General features: G+C 42.7%; 1 protein-coding gene across 1 annotated transcript; it reads left to right on the top strand.

The window, feature by feature from the left end:
• The first annotated feature begins 296 nt into the window (after nucleotides 1-296).
• hycc1 (hyccin PI4KA lipid kinase complex subunit 1) lies at nucleotides 297-20,135 on the top strand. The gene is made up of 11 exons (XM_054606379.1): nucleotides 297-455; nucleotides 7,262-7,343; nucleotides 7,991-8,092; nucleotides 8,368-8,547; nucleotides 9,363-9,443; nucleotides 9,538-9,653; nucleotides 11,023-11,118; nucleotides 11,929-12,045; nucleotides 12,837-12,924; nucleotides 14,664-14,826; nucleotides 17,936-20,135. The coding sequence occupies exons 2-11, from the start codon at nucleotides 7,293-7,295 to the stop codon at nucleotides 18,445-18,447; spliced, it is 1,506 nt and encodes a 501-aa protein (XP_054462354.1). The 5' UTR covers nucleotides 297-455; nucleotides 7,262-7,292; the 3' UTR covers nucleotides 18,448-20,135.
• Nucleotides 20,136-20,273: the final 138 nt, after the last annotated feature.

Genomic DNA, 20,273 nt, shown 5'->3' with positions numbered 1-20,273 from the left:
TAACTGACTAATCACCATTCAACTGCAGTTTATTCCCTGCTGTATAATCAATTATTCTAACAATGCGATCATAAAACAACTGTCAATGAATGACTTATTTATGAGATTCCTTAATGGCATCTCTGCTAAATAACTGCTGTCAAAGAGCAGTGACTGACAGCGACAACCTACCATGGTGGTGGAAATTTCTAAGAGTCTAACTTGATTGGATGCCACGTGTTTCGGGGGGCGTGGCAGCTACATGATATACTGCTCGCTCATTGGCTGAGACGCCTGTCACTCCTGTGGAGCCCCCGTCCAAGCTAGTCTGAGCGGAGAAAGTAATGAAGATGGAAGGAGCTGATGTTGATGAATTATTGAGGAGATTGATGGAGTAGCGGAGTGATCGCGGTTTACTCGTCTGGTCGGAACGATAGAGGACGGCGACACCGGGGATACTGACAGATAGCATGACCGTAAGTAGCAGTAACTCCCCCGGTTTACGTGTTGTCGCTAGCCCGGCTAGCTAACGAGCTAATCTGAAAGCAACCGAGGTGACAGCTCCAAGTCATTCAGCAAGTCGAGACAGGGAGAGGGTTTGACGGCTCAGGATCACTCTGACGGTCTCTGCCTCGTACTGGTTTACTAAAACACTGACTAGTTAAGCTAATGGTTGGCATTGAGCTAACGTTAGCAGTGATCTGAGGCAGATTTCACGTTGTTAGCACTGCTTGGGGTCAATAGTTACTACTTAAATGAGCTATTGTTTCATGAAACAGCAGTCTGAAAGGGAAGGTGTCCCCCGATATGTTTAGTTTCATTGCACCCATCTAAATAGCATTGCACCCATGTATGTGGTGTGTGTACAGACACTGGACCTGACTTGTGTGTGTGTGTGTGTGTGTGTGTGTGTGTGTGTGTGTGTGTGTGTGGTGGTCTGTCAGGGCTTTGCTAAATGACTTCCTCCAAATGTGTGTGTGTGTGTGTGTGTGTGTGTGTGTGTGTGTGTGTGTGTGTGTGTGTGTGTGTGTGTGTGTGTGCCAATGTGAGAAAGAAGACCTATGACCCTGGTCTGTGATATTATGAAAGTATTCAATGGCACTTTTTAAAAAATATATATTTGTGTCATTGTGTTTACACCAGTTCAGCAAATAATGCGATTTTACTAAAAAGATGCACATTTCCTCTGTACCACCCAGCCAGTTCGGGGTTTCCTGTATGATGGGGACCAGTGTGAAGCTTTGCCGCAGAGCCCCACAGCAGACCTGCCAGATAAAAAGAGCTCCATCACTACTGAACGTGCTGTCAAAAGTTGAAAACAATTTTGCTTTACAATCTAACCTTCACAAGGGGCTGTGCTTCTGGTGGTATGCCAGATGTTGTTTGAATAAGATAGTGATTGCGGCTTGATTCATAGGTTGTCCTTTGCTTTCCACATGTGTGTGTGTTCGTCTTTGCCGTTTTCATTATAGACAGGCTTGTTGACTGGGTGATTGTGCACTGTTAAAGAGGTGTCATCAGTGTGTGTGTGTGTGTGTGTGTGTGTGTGTGTGTGTGTGTGTGTGTGTGTGTGTGTGTGTGTGTGTGTGTGTGTGTGTGTGTGTGTGTGTTAATGTGTGACATCCATGGCTGCTGGTGTACCAGGACTCTTAATGCTTTTTGACAGGGAAGCCCAGAAGGTCATGTCCAAGAAGATCGTACGGGTTCTGTTGTCATTCAGCATCACAGCTGGAGTCACCCAGGCCTGCGGTTCCATTTAAAAATATCCTGGTAGTTTGAAAGAAAAATCTAGTAAATCAAGCTAATTAATTCGAACCAAATGTGACATTTAAATGTGAAATTCCAGGGCTGAGCATTAATGGATTACGAGAGACTTGCCCAATTGTTGCAATAAAAGCTGAGACAAATGCAGAGAAAAAGGAATTAAAAGAGAGCATTACAATTTAAAAAAAAAACCCAAAAAAAACCAGCGATGTTAATTATCGGTCTCTTCAGGCTCACTTGTTGCAAGAAGACAAGGAGATGGAAGGGGCGAGATGAGGGACCAAGATGCATCACCGGCTTAGAAGCAACAGAGAAAAGAGCGTAGGCTGCTATAAGAGGATTCCTCCTTGTCAGATCTCTGTATCTGTCTCCCTCAGCTCCGAAAACCACACACTGTGTTGTCATGTCTGCTTAGCTATTTCGCCTATTCTAAATGTGTGTGTGTTCAAAAGATGCACCCTCCTCCCTTTGTAAGCTATAAGCAACCTGCTATTGAAGAATACCAGGGGGGGAAGGCAAGGTAGGAGGCGATGATGCAACAGGGTTAACAGCAAGCCAAAATAGTCTAAATAAAATACAGAATATAGCAACTGACAGCATGAAAAATATGTGAAATGAACTGAAGAGATGTCAAAACAAAAAGCTGCCGACACTAAGAGTGGACAAATGGTGTAAAGGGCTCTTAACAAGTCTGAACACGAGTTCAGGTGGAGCTTTGAGCTCTGGGCATGTTGGAGACTCGCCCTTTACGACCGAAGTTATCAAACCATGCCTCCACTTTTTTTTATTTGGACACCACACAACTCCTCAGAAAAGTTCACTTCCAGCTTTTGCTTCCATTTAAGTTAAAGGAAGCTTGGAGTTACTGGTCCAGCTTGTTGTTGACAGTTGACCTAGTTTGTAGATTTTGGGTGGAGTCATGTTGCTTTAGTTCTTGGTTCTGAGGTTGGTTACTGCAGTTAAACAGATTATTGGTGGATTTGGTGTCTCTTAAAAATAGTTGTGTCAGCTGACGATACATTAGCTAGTTTAGGTTCATTTTATCTTATCTGATCTATTTAACCTTTGGTCCCTATGTAGCTTTAATTCGTTGAGGGTAATTTAGGTTCCATTGTCATTATCTGCCTAACCAGTTGTTTCTGTGGCCTGCACCTTGTACCACAGGAAAAAGCAGCTGGGGCAGCTCTGTCACTCTCAAAACCTCCCACTCTGTCTTTCTCTCTACTTCCTTTCTTCCCCCCATTCAAGCCTTCAGTCTCATTGGTCCTCTCTCTTCCTGAAAAAAGAAGTTTCCAAAGCATAGGCCAATGTGTAATAGGAAATGAGGTAATCAGAAGGGAGTGGTGTGTGAGTGTGCCTGTGTGTGTGTGGGTGTCCCCCTTTTTCATTCTCACTTGGACTCGCTTCAGTTCTCCGCCAGCTTTACCAGACAGGTATGTTCTAACTTCACTACTGAGCACCGGAAGACACTGTGTTTTATTAGTGCCCATTGGCTGTCGCATTCGTGTGAATTCACATGAAGTACTGTGTGTGTGTGTGTGTGTGTGTTTTTTTTTGCCTCAGGTGTTTTGTAACTATGTCAGGACATGCAAGCGTACTTACAACAAGGATTAAGAATGTAAACTGAAAGGAGACCTGTTTGTGTTGGAGGAAGTCTTTGGAAGGAGGAGTCAAGAATAAGCTCATTTAGACTGCCAGCCCTGTGTGTGTGAGTGTGTGTGTGTGAGTGTGTGTGTGTGTGTGTGTGTGTGTGTGTGTGTGTGTGTGTTTGTTTGTGTGTCAGAGAATTTATTGCGTGGGTGTAAATTCAGAGGGAACGAGCTGTCAACTTTAACTAGCTCACAGGTTTTTGCCAGACCAGATATTGAGAAAATGCTTTTGCACTCACACGCTTGTGCAATGCATGACACATTATCACTCCTTGGCAAAGAGTTGCCTCCGTCAGAGCTTTGCATTGGTGGAAAAACTCAGTAAGTCACAGCTAGGCCACTAAACACGTGGGTTAGATCCCTTTCTTGAGCCCGTTTAGATCTCAGAGAGGCGTCTTACCGTATCTCATGTGTAGCTCAGAGCCTGTGAGGTTGCCTTGAGCTGCAGCGATTGAAAGCTAATGAACTCTCTTTTATTGATCCTGCTGCCTCACTCCGTTATCAATCCCTTGGGTTCATACATTGCTTTTATCCCACATCCATACATTCATCTCTAACTCTATTAATTTATCCTTTGACCTCTGCTCTATTTATCCACCTGCACATCCTCTTGTCCCTCTCCATCTATTGGTCCGTTACTTCATTGGTTTGGGTTTGTTACTTGTTGTCAAGCCTTCTCAGCCACTTGTCCTTGACACTGGTTTATTCATGCTTGTTTGTGCTGATCAGCGAGTTTGAGCTGCATAGAAGAAGCTCACCTCCTGCTGCATCTTTCTTTGTGTGCTGTCCTTGGCCTATGGATGTGTGACTCTATAATGACTTAGAGATGGCTAACAGCCAGACCAAGACGGAAGACAAACATCGCCGTAATAACATAATTGCGCCCCATCGTGTCATCTCAGGGCAATTACTTTGCTAATTTCCTCCAACTGTTGCTTGCGCCTGTCTGCATTATGTCTATAGACCATAGACATCTTTAAGACACAGCAATTTGTGCTGTTTGTACCGCTGCACATCTTGTGATGTGAATGTTTCAGAATAAATCATCGCTATTTTCATGGGTGTGAAAAACAATGTATGGTGAGCGTGATTGATGGGTGTTATTGTGTGTTTTTGTTATAGTTTCTGCAATGGTGGAAAAATGAGATTAGCTGATTAGTCAATTTATTGTTTAAGTGCAAATTAATCTGCAACAATTTTGATTGTTAATTTCTTAGGTTATTTAAAAAAACATTATCTTATGGATTCAAATTCAACAATTTGATGATGCGATCTTGTTCATATTTAGGAAATTATAATGGGTATTGTTTTACTACTTTGTGACATTAAATTGACCAATTAAAATATTTAGCAGAGTGAAAATGATCGTTGGTTGCTAACTTTGGCTGGCACTAAAAAACATTATCAAAATCAAATCAACATTTCAGACTACACTTTGATTTACAACTACGTCCCTTTACAGTAGTTTGGTACCCGAGTGTCCACCCCTCTGCTGCTGCTTTTGTGTCGCTGCAGAGTCTTCTTAGCTTGCTGCTGAGGTAGGAGGTAAATATATCACATAGGTAGGCGGCATGGCAGATGGCCTCAGCTATATTTTTTCTGGATACAGATGATGCAGATGAAATAGCCCAGATGCCAGCGTGGACAGAGTTGACTGGTTAAAAGGGACTCTGTAGGAGGAACACTTCCACTTACAAGACTGACTCATACACACTCTAATCACATCCTTTATTTTGTTATTCAGTGAGCCTGCCATTAAAAACGCACATGCTTGCTTTAGATATCACTTCCGTCCTTGTGCACTTCAGCATGAAGTAACGGAACAACGACTAATTTCTCTAAATGGAGGCCATTCTGCTTTATAATCCTTCCCCATTCCATGAGTCACTGGCCCCCCTCCCCCCTGTCATTTCTGTCATTGGTACAGTCCATAAATAGACACATGGCTGCCATGGAGGGACCGGGGACCAGAATAATACGAAATAAAGCACTTGGATGTGTGAAAGACGGATTGAAGAGGATGCTGGAGGATGAGTGGAGGGGAGAGATGGAGAAAAGCTGGGACGGAGAAGGAAAGAGATGAAAATCAATCATTTTTCTCTATTTTTTAATTACTCACACAACATGCCTCATGCATGCATGTTAGAGGGTATTTTTATAATCATGGTGATTGAAAATCAGGCCAATAATCTTTTGAATCATTTCTCTGGTTTGAAATCACCTCCAGAATATGTTTGATATGTTTTCTTTCATAAACAGAACGTTTTCTTAAGGAGAGGATATTGTGCGTGTGCGTGTGCGTGCGTGCGTGTGCGTGTGCGTGTGTGTGTGTGTGTGTGTGTGTGTGTAACATCACTAAGTGAAGTGTTAGAAATGGAAGAGTTTTAAAAGGTTCAATTATGCCGCTTTCAGCTCAAATCTGAGCATGTCTCTGCATGACAAGTGTGCACATAGAAGGACTCTTTCCTCCCTCTTTCTTTTTCTCAGACTCTGTTAGCAGACATACCAAACATGGACCTTGTTTCTGCATTCAACAGCCAATGCAGCCTTGTGCTTCCAGAGCGCAGACACGACGTAACCCGCAGTGAAAACAGACTGCTAGTGAAAACCAGATGATCCATCAGAGATGCTAAGATGCTGAGGAGGATGCAGTAGGATGCAATAGGATGCCTCATCCTCCGCAGGTAGCATGTGTCTTATAGTGACAGTCACAGTTTAGAGTTGGTTAAGGACGTGGAAAAAAAACAGGACCTCAACTAGTGATTTACTTTGATTATCAACCAGTCTCTCTCTTTCTCTTTTTTTTTTCTTTCTCTTCTTTTGAAATGTCATAGTGAATAATGGACAAACCAAATTCCCCAGAACCAACAGTATTCAGTTAACAATGACATGAAACAAGAGGGAAAGCTTGAACCAGTTAATATTTGGCTTTTTTGTTTTTAAACACAAGCAGCTCTAGAGATGGAAAAATTGGTCAGTCCACCACTTTGATCTACATTGACGAGTCATTTAAACTATATTGCTCTTTGTCATTATCATCCCCACTTCAATATTTAGATGTCTACCTTCTTTTTACTCTTTCCGTCTCTTTCATCTGCTATCTCCCTCCTTCTGATGTGTCTGCAGCACAGCAGAAACCAGCAGATGCTTTATTAAAACCCACAGATGGAGAGTTAAATTGACAAATTGAGTGCAAATGAAACTGTGTACACATAATATGCGAGAGAAGATAAGGTAAAATTGGAGGTTTGATAGAAAATTAGCTACATGCATACAAGTTGAGCACTTTAAAGAGGAAGGAGAGAAGTTAAGATGCAGCCAGTGTAACTTTAATGGATAGCAATAAGGATCCATTCATTTAGTAACATTAGCTAAAGCTTTTCCTGTCTGTCTCTGAACTATGAACAGCCTTTTCAACAATCATCTAAATTCTGCTGTGCTGCGTTTTTTTCCTCATCAGTGCTTCCACAATGATGCCAGCCGGCTTGTCTGTGTGGGTGATTTTTCTATTCGAGAGCATGAGTTGAGAATAGGTTATGTACTTGCTACGGAGGTGTGTGTCTGGAGAGGAATGAGAGAGAAGCAGAAGAGCTTGAGGGGAGGAGAGACGTATGCTTCTTTGGAGTATTGAATTGATGCCTGCTGCATGTATAGTCACTATACACCACTGCCATGGCACTGTTTGCTGTTTGTAACCGAATATTTTTTATCAGGGTCCCAAATGATGGAAAGCTGGCAAACATGGAATAAGCCTTGTGCAAGCTGTGACTGAGTGTGTGTGCATGCAAACATGGTAGCAAAAGCTCTATAATCATGTGTCAATAACAATGCAGAGTGTGTGTTTACATGTTTTTTCTTTTCTTTTGCAGGTAGAGGTGACTCCACTGCAGATGAGGGAACATGTTGGCTATGGACCAAGGAGTGGTGGAGGAATGGCTGTCAGAATATAAGGTACGGCTTTACCGGGTGTGTGTATTTGTGCAAAAGCAACAGCAAGTCACATAACGCTGATCAGTGTGCAGCTCGTTCTCTGCTGCTGCTGCTGCTTTATTATTGGCAACGGGTTTTTTTCCACGTACATAAACAAATGCACTCTGAAGTACTTCGTTCTCAGAAAAAAATTGAATGCTCCTACTCAAACATGAGCGCTCACCAATACATGACTGCTACCAAAGCCACGACTCAGTGGGCTGTGATGATAAAGGAGCATAAGGGGACTTCCTGTGTGAATGCATGATGACCTACCTGTCATCCTCTCTCAGTAAAATGTACCTCTAAATGTAACCAGATTGATGTGACTGATAGCTGCTATGGATAGTATCACTGTCTGTCTCTGCAGGCTTTAGACGCTGTCCAAATATTGTTCAAATATCAAATATAATGTATTGCAATGTTGCTTATAATTCACTCCTATTGACATCAACTCTGTCTCCTTCACCTGTAACCATGATATTGGGCAGATGTTTTTCTTTCAATTTATTTTTAGAATATGGGCAAGTCAGTTAGTGTATTAAACCTCAGCTGTGTGTGTGTGTGTGTGTGTGTGTGTGTGTGTGTGTGTGTGTGTGTGTGTGTGTGCGTGTATGTGTGTGTTTCAGACCCTCCCTGACAGTGCTGTGTCCATCTATGCTGCCTCACTAAAAGACAAAGGTGCCCTGGTCCCTGCGCTCTACAAGGTCATCCGAGAGAACTACAGCGATGTATGGACACACGCTTTAATATTTATATTATCTATTGTAAAAACCTGACTACCATTAACCTGTAATTATTAGATTTTTACACCCCCTTGACTATCTTATGTTCTAACATCCTATGGGCTTTCTGTTCCAACACACTTTATTTCCCAAGTGCTGCTTTATCCTGACATTACTGTTTAACCATAGATGCCAAAGGCCCAATGTATTATAGTTAACAGCGCCAGTTGCTCTGTGATGAAACCATGTGCCCATGTTTTTGGCTTTTTTGTCCTCCCCAGTTGCTGGAGCCAGTGTGTCACCAGCTGTTTGAGTTTTACCGAAGTGGTGAGCCGCAGCTGCAGCGTTTCACACTACAGTTCCTGCCAGAGCTCCTGTGGAGCCTCCTGTCCGTCAGCGCAGCCAGAGACCCTCACACATCCGGTTGCATCGAGGCCCTGCTGCTGGGCATTTACAACCTGGTAGGGGAGAGGGTGAAGCTGGTGGTTTTGTGTTTGCGCCTGTTCATTTTCAACGCCACATTCTTATGTCACAGCTGTTTATTTATTACCATGAAAGGAGAAAACAAAGTACAAAGGTTAAGGAAAAACACTGCGGGTCTAAAGGTCCTTCATCCTAATCAAGCATGCAGTTCCAGAACAGGGGACCTAATAACTCAGCATTTTCTTGTGCGATCTGCTATTAGAAATAGAGGAATTGAAACACAGGGACTTTGCAATACACAATATGGAATGGTTGCTCCTTGCAAATGCCCCTTAAGCTTCCCACAGAGATGTCAGCACTAGTAATTATTAAAGTGTGTTGAGTCCTATTTTCATCCATTTTGTCTCTCAGCGTTCTATCCATCAGCTAAGTGCAGTGTCCCCTAACTTCCTCTCTGAATAGAAGAATAGGTCAGCTGTCACTCAACTCACTGTTTGGCTCCTATTAATCTATTTGACATTAACATGCACACAGGGGACTGGGGAAACCCTGGGGTTAGTGTGGGTGTGTGGGTGTGTGGGTGTGGGTGGGTGGGTGTGTGGGTGTGTGTGGGCGTGTGTGTGTGTTCACACGATATACACACAAACTAGCAAACACACAGAAAAACAAGCAGACTTATTTGGGAAACAGAGACCCTGAGGTCGGCACACAAACACCCACATATAATAGATGAGTGTGCTTGAAGAGATAAGCACACACTCTTTTGAGGTTAAGGGCACACACACAAAAAAAACTTGTTTATCTCGCCCACAGAAACATTTTCTCATTGCCTTCCTGTCTTTCTCTTTAACAGGAAATAGTTGATAAAGATGGACAAAGTAAAGTGTTATCTTTTACCGTCCCTTCCCTCTCCAAACCATCAGTGTACCATGAGGTGAGAAACACACACAAATGCACTCCGCTCTTTTAAATTTGCTTTTGCATAAATGTTCAGTTTAAAATCTTCATCTTTGTCTCCCCACCTCCAGCCCTCAGCTATCGGCTCCATTGCCCTTACAGAAGGGGCTCTAGCCAATCACGGGCTGAGCAGGGTGGTGTACAGCGGGCCACACCTCCAGAGAGAGACCTTTACGGCACAGAACAGGTAAGAGGCTCGATTGGCAAACTTGTTTTGGAGTCTACTGGATGAGTGGTGACATGTCAGCAGGGTGGAGGTTGTTTACGTTTTAAAATGGCTTTCTCTGTAGCAAGCTGCCAGTCTGCGTGATCAGAATTGGCAGCAAACGAACAACTCAAAATAGAAACGCAAATGAAGTAGGAGGGACAATCTGAGAGAGAAGCACTGAGGAGTTCAGTGGTCAAATCATGCAAAATCTTGCCAAGAAATGTATTTCTTACATTGTGGCCGTCTGCATTTTATTTACTTTCACATTTCATCAGTTGTCTTAAAAAGTTAAATACACTATCTATATCTTTTATTGTAGTGTAATTTGACTTAAATGTGAATGTTAATAATACATCTGGACTAACAGACATTATCAGAGTCAGCACAGGTATAAATCAGGGAAAATACCTGTGCTGACATGCAAATGTGTTGCATAAACAGGTTAAATACTGTACCTAGCCTTCTACAAATGGAGCTTTTATAAGATCTGAGTTTGCTTTTACCGAATCATACTGGTTTGGGTTGAATGCAGTCTCATTAAATTTGGTAGTTTCAGTGGCTCTTATCCTCAGACTTATGCAGTGACAGCGTTTGGCGTCAGTGAGTGCCCATGGAAGTTGTCTTTGCTTTCTTGCATTCAAAGTTGTTATAGCGCCATTAGGAGCTGGACATCCGAATACTGTGACAGGCTGATTGGATAGATTATTTTAAATAGAGAAGAATTCTTATGTGACAAAACAAGACTGCTTTTTAAGATCAAGCAGAGACCCCTTTATTCTCTTCAAGTAGCAGTAGTTATTGAAGTCGTTAGTGCATGCTGTGTTTTTCACTGACTGATATTTCAAATCAGGGGGGAGACGGAGTCTGTCTACAGGTCTTGGGGAGTATTACTTCAAATGTGGGAAAAAAAGCATTTTGTGAGGCAGCTGTGGAAAATCTGATAAATTGTGACATCAATTGGTGATGTCACTTGATTGAGGTTTGGTGAAGACTGAAGACCAGTCTGGAGTTTGACAATCTGGAGATGTGGACTTAGAAATAAGAGATCTTATCAGACCTGTTGCATAACACACCAAAATCTCCAAACCGTCGGCAGTTGAGTTGCACTGTGGGTAATGTACTGTAGATGCCAGGATTTGACGAGGAATGCATGGAAAAAATGAAAAAAAGTCTCAGAGTGGAGTTCTGCTTTTGTAATCTTTCAATCTCTTCGATTATGGAATGTCTATCTACAGTATAGATGGAAGCATAACTCTGCCTGTGATTTACTGATCTGATCTGTTTTTAAAATGTAGTCACGCCATGTTGCGATGTAGACGTCCTATTCTAAGGGTATGTTTGTGTTAAGATTTGAGGTGCTGACCTTCCTGCTGCTGTGCTACAATGCTGCTCTCAGCTACATGACCTCCACCTCCCTCCAGTCCCTCTGCCAGCTCAGCTCCAGGTAACGAACACACACACTTTGTCATGAGCAACTTGAAGACTCTACAAATACACGCAAACCAGCTTCATACTATACAGTAATGATCATTGCATCATTTCTTGATTGTGTATAATTGTGAGGAGGCTACTTGAATAAGGCTTAACATACATACACACACTATTTTACAAGCACTTGCTTATCTGATCCTCTTATAGACTTTGCCATCGAGAGCCAAGATACCGCTATTCGGCATCGAGCTGCGATGTGTACACACACACGCACACACACGCACACGCACACACACACACACACACATCACAGCTCAGTGATTTTGGTAATCTGTCAACTGTAGCTGAGCATTGCTCTAATAAGCACAGAGCTAAAGAGAAGTCATCAGCTTTGATTTCCTCATGAACGTTTGCTGTGTGTCAGCTGAGCTCACTATATAGCAGCTCCTATAGCTTCAAATGCACAAGTGTTCCCTCCGTTTCAGCTGAATCCTCTTTTTTTGCAACTTCTATGATGACTGATAATGAACTGAAAGTAATCAACTATTATGCTCAGGAAATATTTAGCACTTTAAAATGTTGTGGGTAATGTAGTAAACCATTTCTGAATCATAATGTTGCATGCATGTGTGTGTGTGTGTGTGTGTGTGTGTGTGTTTATATCCAGCAATTATTTACTCAATGTAGAGTTTATCAACACACTACAGGAAGTACGTTTCCTTAATAAAGCTGCAGCCAAGTGGCTCAGTGGAGTGGTTCCCCTAATTTCCCCGGTTTCACTATTACAAGCCCCCCTATTGTGTTTTCATTTGCTGTCCTCCAGGGTGTCTATATGCGGTTACCCACGGCAACAGATACGGCGCTACAAAGGCATTAGCACACGGCTGACAGTCACGTCAGAGTTCCTGGTTCAGCTCATCACAGGGATACACTACGCCTTGTGAGTGTAAACACACGCCTGCACACACTGACCAGCTTTATCTTTTCATGTCTTACACTTTTCAGAGTGTTTCCTTAAAATCTGCTCCATGTGACTTATCTCCGACCATATCTGATTTGTGCCAATAATGTTCAACCGTACCTTTTTATAAAAGAGGTTTGACTGTGACAATCATTGAGCATGATCACTTTACATTTTGTGTATGAACCAGTTTAGACCACTTTGTTGCATTTCTCAAACTACTTGACAGCTTTTACACAATATAACAAGCAGTTAAAATAAAAAAAATATATATTAACTGCTGTCCTCTTCTCATTCGAATATGTACATTATTGTTCTGTTCTGTTCATCGAGCTGTTAAATCTGCCCTGTGGAGATTTTTTGTAAACAAACAAAAGTTATCTTTGCGTACAGCTTTAGTCACCAAAGCACATTGTTTGTAACAACTTCCTTATTCATAAAACATTTGCAATACAGAAAGAGAAGTATTTTAATGCCAGCAGTGTTTACATCCATGTTTACAAGCTTGCATTCTTCTTCTTCTTCCCTGTCTTTGTTGGTGCATTGCTGCAAGTTCCCATTTGTTACCACCACCTGTTGATCAGTGGAATAGCGATACTCAATTTCTATGACTATGTCTCACCTGCAGGCATACATGTGTGTCCTTGTGCACAAGATAAACAAAGCGGTGACCCACTCAGAAAAGCGATCCATAGCGCTACTAGATTTCCATTACTTACCTTAAATCTGCATGTGATGTGTGTATTTTCATTGAATGTCTTTGTGTACAGGTGTAATGGGGAGGTTGAACTGGGATCCAAAGCACTGGATGACGTTCTGTATCGGGCCCAGTTGGAGTTGTTCCCTGAAGCTTTATTGGTGGGTGCAATCATGTTTTATTTTTACTGCTACAAGCACATCTCCCTTTTAGGACCGGGTGTGTGTGTGTGCTTGAGAGGGAGAGGAGAGAGAGAGAGAGGGAGAGAGAGAGAGAGAGAGAGAGAGGGAGAGAGAGAGAGAGAGAGCATGTGATTTAGATGCACATGTGGTTTGATTCACGCACAGCACACTATGCTGCATTGTGTTGGTCTCTCTCTCTCTCTCTCTCTCTCTCTCTCTGTGTGTCAGAGACTGCAAGCAGAATGTAATCCCACTAGATTATTTACATGCTTTCGACTCTGCTCAGTTAAGCCATAATCCTTGAGGCCCAGGGAGTAGAGGATTGAACCTAAGCCCACAGTATTACTACACAAGTTAAGGTGTGCTTCTCAACAACAATCAAAAAACACGACCTTTGAATTCACATTGATAAGAAAGCTGTTGGGGTTTGAAAATATGTTTTTAAATAAAAACAAAAGCTTTTTGAACACACACATCCTAGTGTACACATGTTAAAATATCTGCGCGTCCACTGTGTTTACGGGACTGCTTACTTATTGCAGTGGAACACACCTGCTGTATTAGCATAACTCGTTGACGTTGCCTCATGAGACCAACGGGTTGCAGCCTCACAGACAAAAGACATGTTGTATTGTGATTATGACGCCCTCTACCTCATGTTGCGTACTCAACTGTTACATGATCATTAGTGCCTCTTGAGAATATCCAGCAACAGTAGAGGTAATTACAGAAAGACTTGTCAAATAGTGTAATACAGAGCAAAATACAAAGCCTTTCTGTTTGTCTTATGTCACTAGTCCATGTAACTCAGTCAGTTTGTACTAAGCTTTCAGGTTCATGCATAAATCTGGTACAATTTGGATTATTGATTTTAAGAGCAAAACATGTCTTGGTGATATAAGAAATGCTGCTCTTACTGTTACAGTGTTTTGGGCCAGTGCCTTTACACTTGGATCTTTTTCTGTAGTTGTACTTTCATTTACAGTACTTTGTTTTCACTGTGCCTTATTAGTTTTTCCTACAAACCCTTAATATTTCCAGTTGCACTTCTGTAAATAGATAGAATTGAATATAAACAGTTTTGTTGCAGTAATTCATGCATCGTGTTTAAAATCTAACCAATAAGAGCTTTGAAAAAATGTTATCGGTTATTACAGAAAAAATATTTTAAAAAACAAGATAAATCTCTTTTCACATGTTTTACATTTAAATAAGAGGAACTTGCAACTTGATCTTAGTATGGACATAATGAGAAGTGTTCATTTAGTGTGGTTATATTGCATTCAGATACAATCTGGCCTTGAGACACATTATTGCCAGTAACAAAGGGGAATCTAAGGATGTGAATTGAGTTTGTTTGCAGTGATTTTCAGTGTTTTTAGAAACCATAAAACACACCAAAACTTTACAACATCAGTTAATTGTTTTCTCTACTTCAGGAAACGTTTACCTCTACACTTAAACAAGACATGTTTTGATTTTTGCTTTTGAATTTGAAAATACCAGCTATCATAGAAACACAACTCTGTCAGCAGTAACTGGATACAAATTCAGAGGTTTACCACCTGGTAACATTAAATAAAACACGTTTATAACCTCTCAGTGAGTCAGTCCAGTTCCTCACTGGCGTGTGCCAGTGGGCAATCCTTCTGGGAAACTCTGGCAACGTCTGAAGGAGTAATATTTGTGTGTGTGTGTGTGCTTCTCCTCGTCCTCAGGTTGGTAATGCCATCAAGTCGTCAATGCACGGCGCTGCACTGAAGAGCAACAACAAGGAGGGTGCACGGAGCATCCAGGTGGAGATCACACCCACCTCCTCCAGGATCTCCCGAAATGCAGTCACCTCCCTCTCTATCAGGGGACATCGCTGGAAGAGACACGGTGAGACAAAAATACTAATTGAGTTGCAGGAAGAGAGCTGAGAGAGAAGAGCTTTCACATGCACTTTTCACGTTTTGTATTCACATTTTTTATGGCGGTAATAAAAATAGAATTGTTTGACTGGAGAACAAATCCACACCAAAGGAGAGAGCAAGATGTAAAGATCTCTGCATTATTCACTCACCCTACCATTTCATCACCTTCAGTCACTGTGTACATTAGTATTGTTGTCATCATCAGACCCTTCCTCAGCTTGATAACGTAGCTAGTGGTGCCTACCTCTTTTTAAGTATCTCCTCATTTAGAACCATGACTTTCTGTCTAATTTGAAGGAGAAAATAGCAAAAAATAGCAAACCAGAGAGCAAAAAGTGTATTTATAGTACTATGCAGATCAGCTGCAGCGTGGACACTGTTCTATTGAATATGTTGTGTTTAGTGCAGTTTCGGCTCTGTTGCAAAGATAATTAATAGTATTTAGAAGGCTGGAGAATAAATGACACATTAGCAGCTCTCTCTTATTCTAAACCGCAGAGTAGTAGAGATAAGGCAGGTAAATTACAGCCCTCAGCTAGTTTAACGAGCAGGTTTCATCTGGAGGCCAACATCCCTTGTTCATGTTATAAATCCTGCTCAGTGGTGCCCTTATCCGGGCTGCTAGTTATGAGCAGATGATGGAGGAAAATACGATTAAATATTAATGAATGTGTAGAGGGGGGAGTGAGACTGTGTATGAAATTAGATTCCATTTAATTACAGTGTTCATATTCATCTCCATATTGCATGTACTTTTACCATGTGTTATGTTCTGATCACTATGATTTTTGTCTTTTTGTTTTTTTTCTGTGATTACATTGATTACCTCTGTTTGTCTTGTGTTACTGTGGTCGTGTGTGCCTGTGCACATGGCCGGCTTTTTGTGTTTCATGTATGTGTGCATGGTTCGTGTCTATCTGTCCATCTGTTTGTGTTGAATTGTTATGTATCGTCCTGCTACCCCCCTCCCTCCCCATGCTCCCCCCCCACCAGAGTCCCAGGAGGTGAGTGTAGACAGTGATGCTGCTGTGGGGGCGTGGCCATCCCCGAGATCAGTGTGACAGGTGTGGGCGGCGAGCGAATGCCCAACGGAGACTCCCTGCGGCCGCGCCCTGACGGCCGCGCCCTGCCCGACGGCGACCCTCTGGGCGCCTCCTCCGAGGTCAGCCTGGATCTCCGTGGTCATGACTCCGGCACGCGGGGTCAGGAGGTCAGGAGGCAGAAGTCTGTGAGGCGAATGGTGGAGAATGAGGGTTCTGGGTCGGCCTCCACAGGGAGGAGCCAGTACTAAGGTCCAGCCCCTCCTTCCCACTGCCCCACTCCTGGGGTAACCTAGGTAACCGTGTGTGGGGGCGTGGTCTGAAAAGTTGCATGGTGACTTCCCTTTTTACCTTTTGCGCTGGGCTCCACCATCTTGTCTTTGCCTAATTGCACTATTCCTCTCATCTGTCAATCCAACGTCACTCATTCATTTACTCTCTCCTTTGTGGCTAAAGCTTCCTCACGAAGATCTCCTGCTGAGATTCCTTAAATCTAATTATTATAATTTATCTAACTGAATAACAGATCAATAACTCAATCAATAAAATGCATAATAATGAAATGTGCTTGGCTGAATGGCAAAAAATAAATTGACGTTTTTATGTTGAGCGAAATGAAGTGGATCCTATTAAAAGCAGTTAAACATGATTTTAAAGGAGCAGTGTGTAACATTTAGGAGGATCTATTGGTTGAAATGGAATATATTATTAATAAGTATGTTTTCATTACTGTATAACCTCCTAAAATTAAGAACCGGGATTTTGTTTCCTTAGTATGAGCTGTTCATATCTACGTAGTTCTCCTACATCTTTGGCACTCGGGGAAAGTTTCAGTTGGTTGCAATTGCTACCTCACCACTAGATGCAACAAAATCCTTCACACTGCACCTTTTTTAAGTAGTTTTATGAACATTTGTCAATAGATATGACACACATAATGTAGATGTAAAACGGTAAACTCTTTTGCTTGCTGTATCTCTTCGTCTTAGTCAATGTCACTCTGAAGCTTGATCAGGTGACTGATAACAATAAAAGCCGGATGACCTTGAACCATATAGCCCAGATGTTATCTCTGTTAGCCGTGCCAGTATCAGGAGATTGTATGCTTATAACTGCTGGGTTTTAACTTGACAGATCAGTAAGCGTGTGTGTCTCTTATAGCACGCCGTGGTACGCCTCAACACATTACTCCTGGGTTGCACCTGGACACAGATGACTTCCTTCTGACTGGTAGCTAGGAGCTGAGGAAAGATATGCAGGTCTTGAGTTATTTTGAAGAGAAAGCTGCTCAAAACGTTAAATCTTGACTTAAATCTGACTCCTGACCAGTTTATAACAGGCTAAGTCTGACCATGGAAGACTTTTAACGTGACCTGCCTATCAGTCTGATACCAGCTGTTCACAGGTGTTCTGTTACAGTGATAGCATCAGATCAAATGTGTGTATTTGTGCATACGTGGTTGGCCAATCACACAGGTCCGCCTTAAAGAAAGCAGGACAGATGTTTATTTTAGTGTGTGTGTCTTTAGAGTTAGTGATAACGCATGCATTCAGGGTTTTTGTGGCTTTCCGTTTGCCTTCCTCTACACTCCCTGTGTGGACTTTCCCAGGCTTATGCTCTAAAACTCTGTCCTCTCCTCCTGCCTCTGGGACAAAACATGCACTCCTCAATAAACCTCTCGCTGTTGTCTCACAGCGCTGCTGGTTAAACTAACCTGTGTTGTGGGCTGATCTACTCAACCTGCATTGTCTCATGTCAGGTGGCAACATGTCCCTGTTAGCTAAGGTTACAGTGTGAAGGCGCCACCTGCTGGACAGTGAAAGATCTCATCTGTCATGCAGCCCTACATATTTTGACCTACATGCAAAACATTTAATACATTGTATATTGTTTTTAAACCTTGTAAATCCTTATAGTTTGATTGGATCAGATGGGCTGGATGACAGAAGAGGTGGTTATGTTTTCATCTGCCTGCTCCTGGTTTTCATTTCAGTGCTTGTTTTTTCTTCCCCCTCTGGCTGTCCGTCTCACAGACGCAGTGGATCTGGGTTCCCCGGATGAGCTGATGGATATTTCGGAGGTGGATGAAGGGGTGTGGCCGGGCGGGATGGGGACGGACATGACCCCACCCACCATCACAATTAGTAACAGTGTTACCACGTTGAACCTGGGGGCCAAGGCCATGAAGAAGTGTCGGCTCGGCGGGCGCACCAGCAAGGACAAGGAAGCGGGCCCTCTGACAACGGGCCGGGCCGCCAGCGAGAACGCAGAGCTCTCTTTCAAGCGACTGACGCTCACCTCCAGCCAATCAGTGCCCAAGGCGGGAGCCCTCACCAGCCTGACGCGCACCGCCAGCGCCGTCTTCTCGCGTTCCTTCGAGCAGGTGGCCAGCAACAACGCCCCTCCATCCAGCAACCACACCGTCTCTGAAGTGGGTCGCTACTCATGCAGCTTACAGGAGGACGGGCTGGGGTACTTGAGTCCGGCGCCAAACCACACGCAGCGCTCCCCGAGCATCAGCGTGCACCTTGGCTCTGACCTTTGAACCCTTCTGTGACTCCTGACTACCTGAACCCTCGCCCTATGATCCTGTGACCCTGTACCTGTGACCGGGAACTCCAAGCCATGCCAACTGCAGCGGACCACAAACACTCCTGCTGGTTCTCTCTCCTCGCTCCATTTTAACGTCTGATTCTCTGTGTTGTAAAGCTGCCGTGCTCCTCTCCCTCAGCAGAGTCTCCTCTGGGCCTGATGGAGGCCGGATGTCAGGAATGTCACTTCCAGCTTCACTGACTTTTAGTAGTGCACTGCTGCTGTGACGTCGTGCCAGGAAAAAAAAAAAAGTGCACTCCGTCGCAGAGCAGCCTGTCTGTAAACGGGTGCACTTGAAACTTATTACTAAAAAAACTGTGTGGAAAAGTTTTTGGAAAGTATTTTAATCGGCATTTGTTGCCCTGCATGGCTTTTCCATACATCCATCCTGACCGTGCCCAGGTTTGTCTGAGGGCAGATGTTGAGTGTGTATGTGTGAGCATGCTTGAGTGTGTGGACTGGATGTGTGTATGTACAATTGTTTTTAGAATAAAGGCTGCTGATTGATACAATGAACAAGGTATGATTCTCCAAGTTGAAACAAATGTTTCAACTAGTTTTAGAAGAAATAATTGAACCCTTCCCATAGCAATACAAATCTCTCCTCTTCAGTGTTTTTTCATTCACACCCATTTGTTTGTAAACGGTTACAGTTGTGCTCCTTTTTTTTAAAGAGAATCTGCATTCTTCCTCAACACGTCAGGAAAAAAAGACCACTTAATAATCAACCACTATGTTAAGAGTTCATTATGTTTACAATCACACAGCATTGACATGATGGAGAAGCAATATTTGTGTCCTTCCTTCTTGCTCCTTTAGCACCTTCCAAAATTGCTGTTCGATGGCAAAAAATAAAACTCCAACTTCTCACAAATGACGCAGCTGATTTTGATTCTGGGGACGATGGGTGTGAATGATTTGTTAAGTATTGAATTTGCACTTGATAGAGAAAATAAGTTGTGTTTCAACTTTGGTATTTTCTTACGATGAACAAGAGAGGAATGTCTCTCAACTGTGGTATTTTCCTGTGAGAGAGATGTGGTTTGTTGCTGCCTACGGATTTTAACCACAAAGACATGAAGTCCACCTACTTGTACAGAGGTGAAAGAATCTGATACCCCTGACTAAAGATGTAAAAAAGTCGACCAAAACTGTAACTGAACCTATTCCTGTGTGTTCTGCAGTGGGAAGGTGTGTGTGGGGGCAACAAGGCATCTTCCCTCTTTCCCGATCCGCCCACCACTCCAGCTGTTTGTAGTTCTTTGGTGATGTGTTTCCCGTGTCCCTCCTTGTCGTTCACATCATTATCATCGTGTCACAAGACATGGCGATATTCTCTTGTTCCAAAACAAAAAAGGAATTAAACTCCACCCATATGCTACATTTGGTGTCCTAAATCAAGTTGCCCCACCCTCGAGCATAAGTGTGTTCTGTTGTCAGTGTACTAGAGCTGTCCGGTGTCCATAGCTTGGTGGGACAATAACAATCATCGTGTTTCTGTATGTGGGTTTACAGAATGTGATTGGGTAAGCTCTTGTTGTACATCATACTGTTGTACTTAAGTTGGTTTTTATTGGCCTTTCTTTGTCTGAAGATAACTCACTGCTACAACTTCTCGGAATAAAGTGTTTCTATATTTCACTTGTGTGCTCCGTTATATTTCTAGTATAAACATGAATATGTTTTGAATTCAGAATCCACTTCAAACCATACATTTCCAATACTTAGCCTTTGTTTTTGTATAGACATGAAAGTATATTTATTATTTATGCAACTAGA

The sequence above is a fragment of the Anoplopoma fimbria genome, chromosome 10 (genome assembly GCF_027596085.1).
Source record: "Anoplopoma fimbria isolate UVic2021 breed Golden Eagle Sablefish chromosome 10, Afim_UVic_2022, whole genome shotgun sequence".
NCBI classification, from domain to species: domain Eukaryota; kingdom Metazoa; phylum Chordata; class Actinopteri; order Perciformes; family Anoplopomatidae; genus Anoplopoma; species Anoplopoma fimbria.
Note: the sequence above shows the minus strand (reverse complement) of the source record. Positions and strands in the feature narration are given on the sequence as shown.

Excerpts from the sequence above, each read along its gene's own strand:
- hycc1 (XM_054606379.1), top strand. The coding sequence starts at position 7,293 with ATGTTGGCTATGGACCAAGGAGTGGTGGAGGAATGGCTGTCAGAATAT. Across the intron at positions 11,119-11,928 it reads CTCTGCCAGCTCAGCTCCAG|GGTGTCTATATGCGGTTACC; the intron begins GTAACGAACACA and ends GCTGTCCTCCAG. Across the intron at positions 12,925-14,663 it reads TGTTCCCTGAAGCTTTATTG|GTTGGTAATGCCATCAAGTC; the intron begins GTGGGTGCAATC and ends CCTCGTCCTCAG.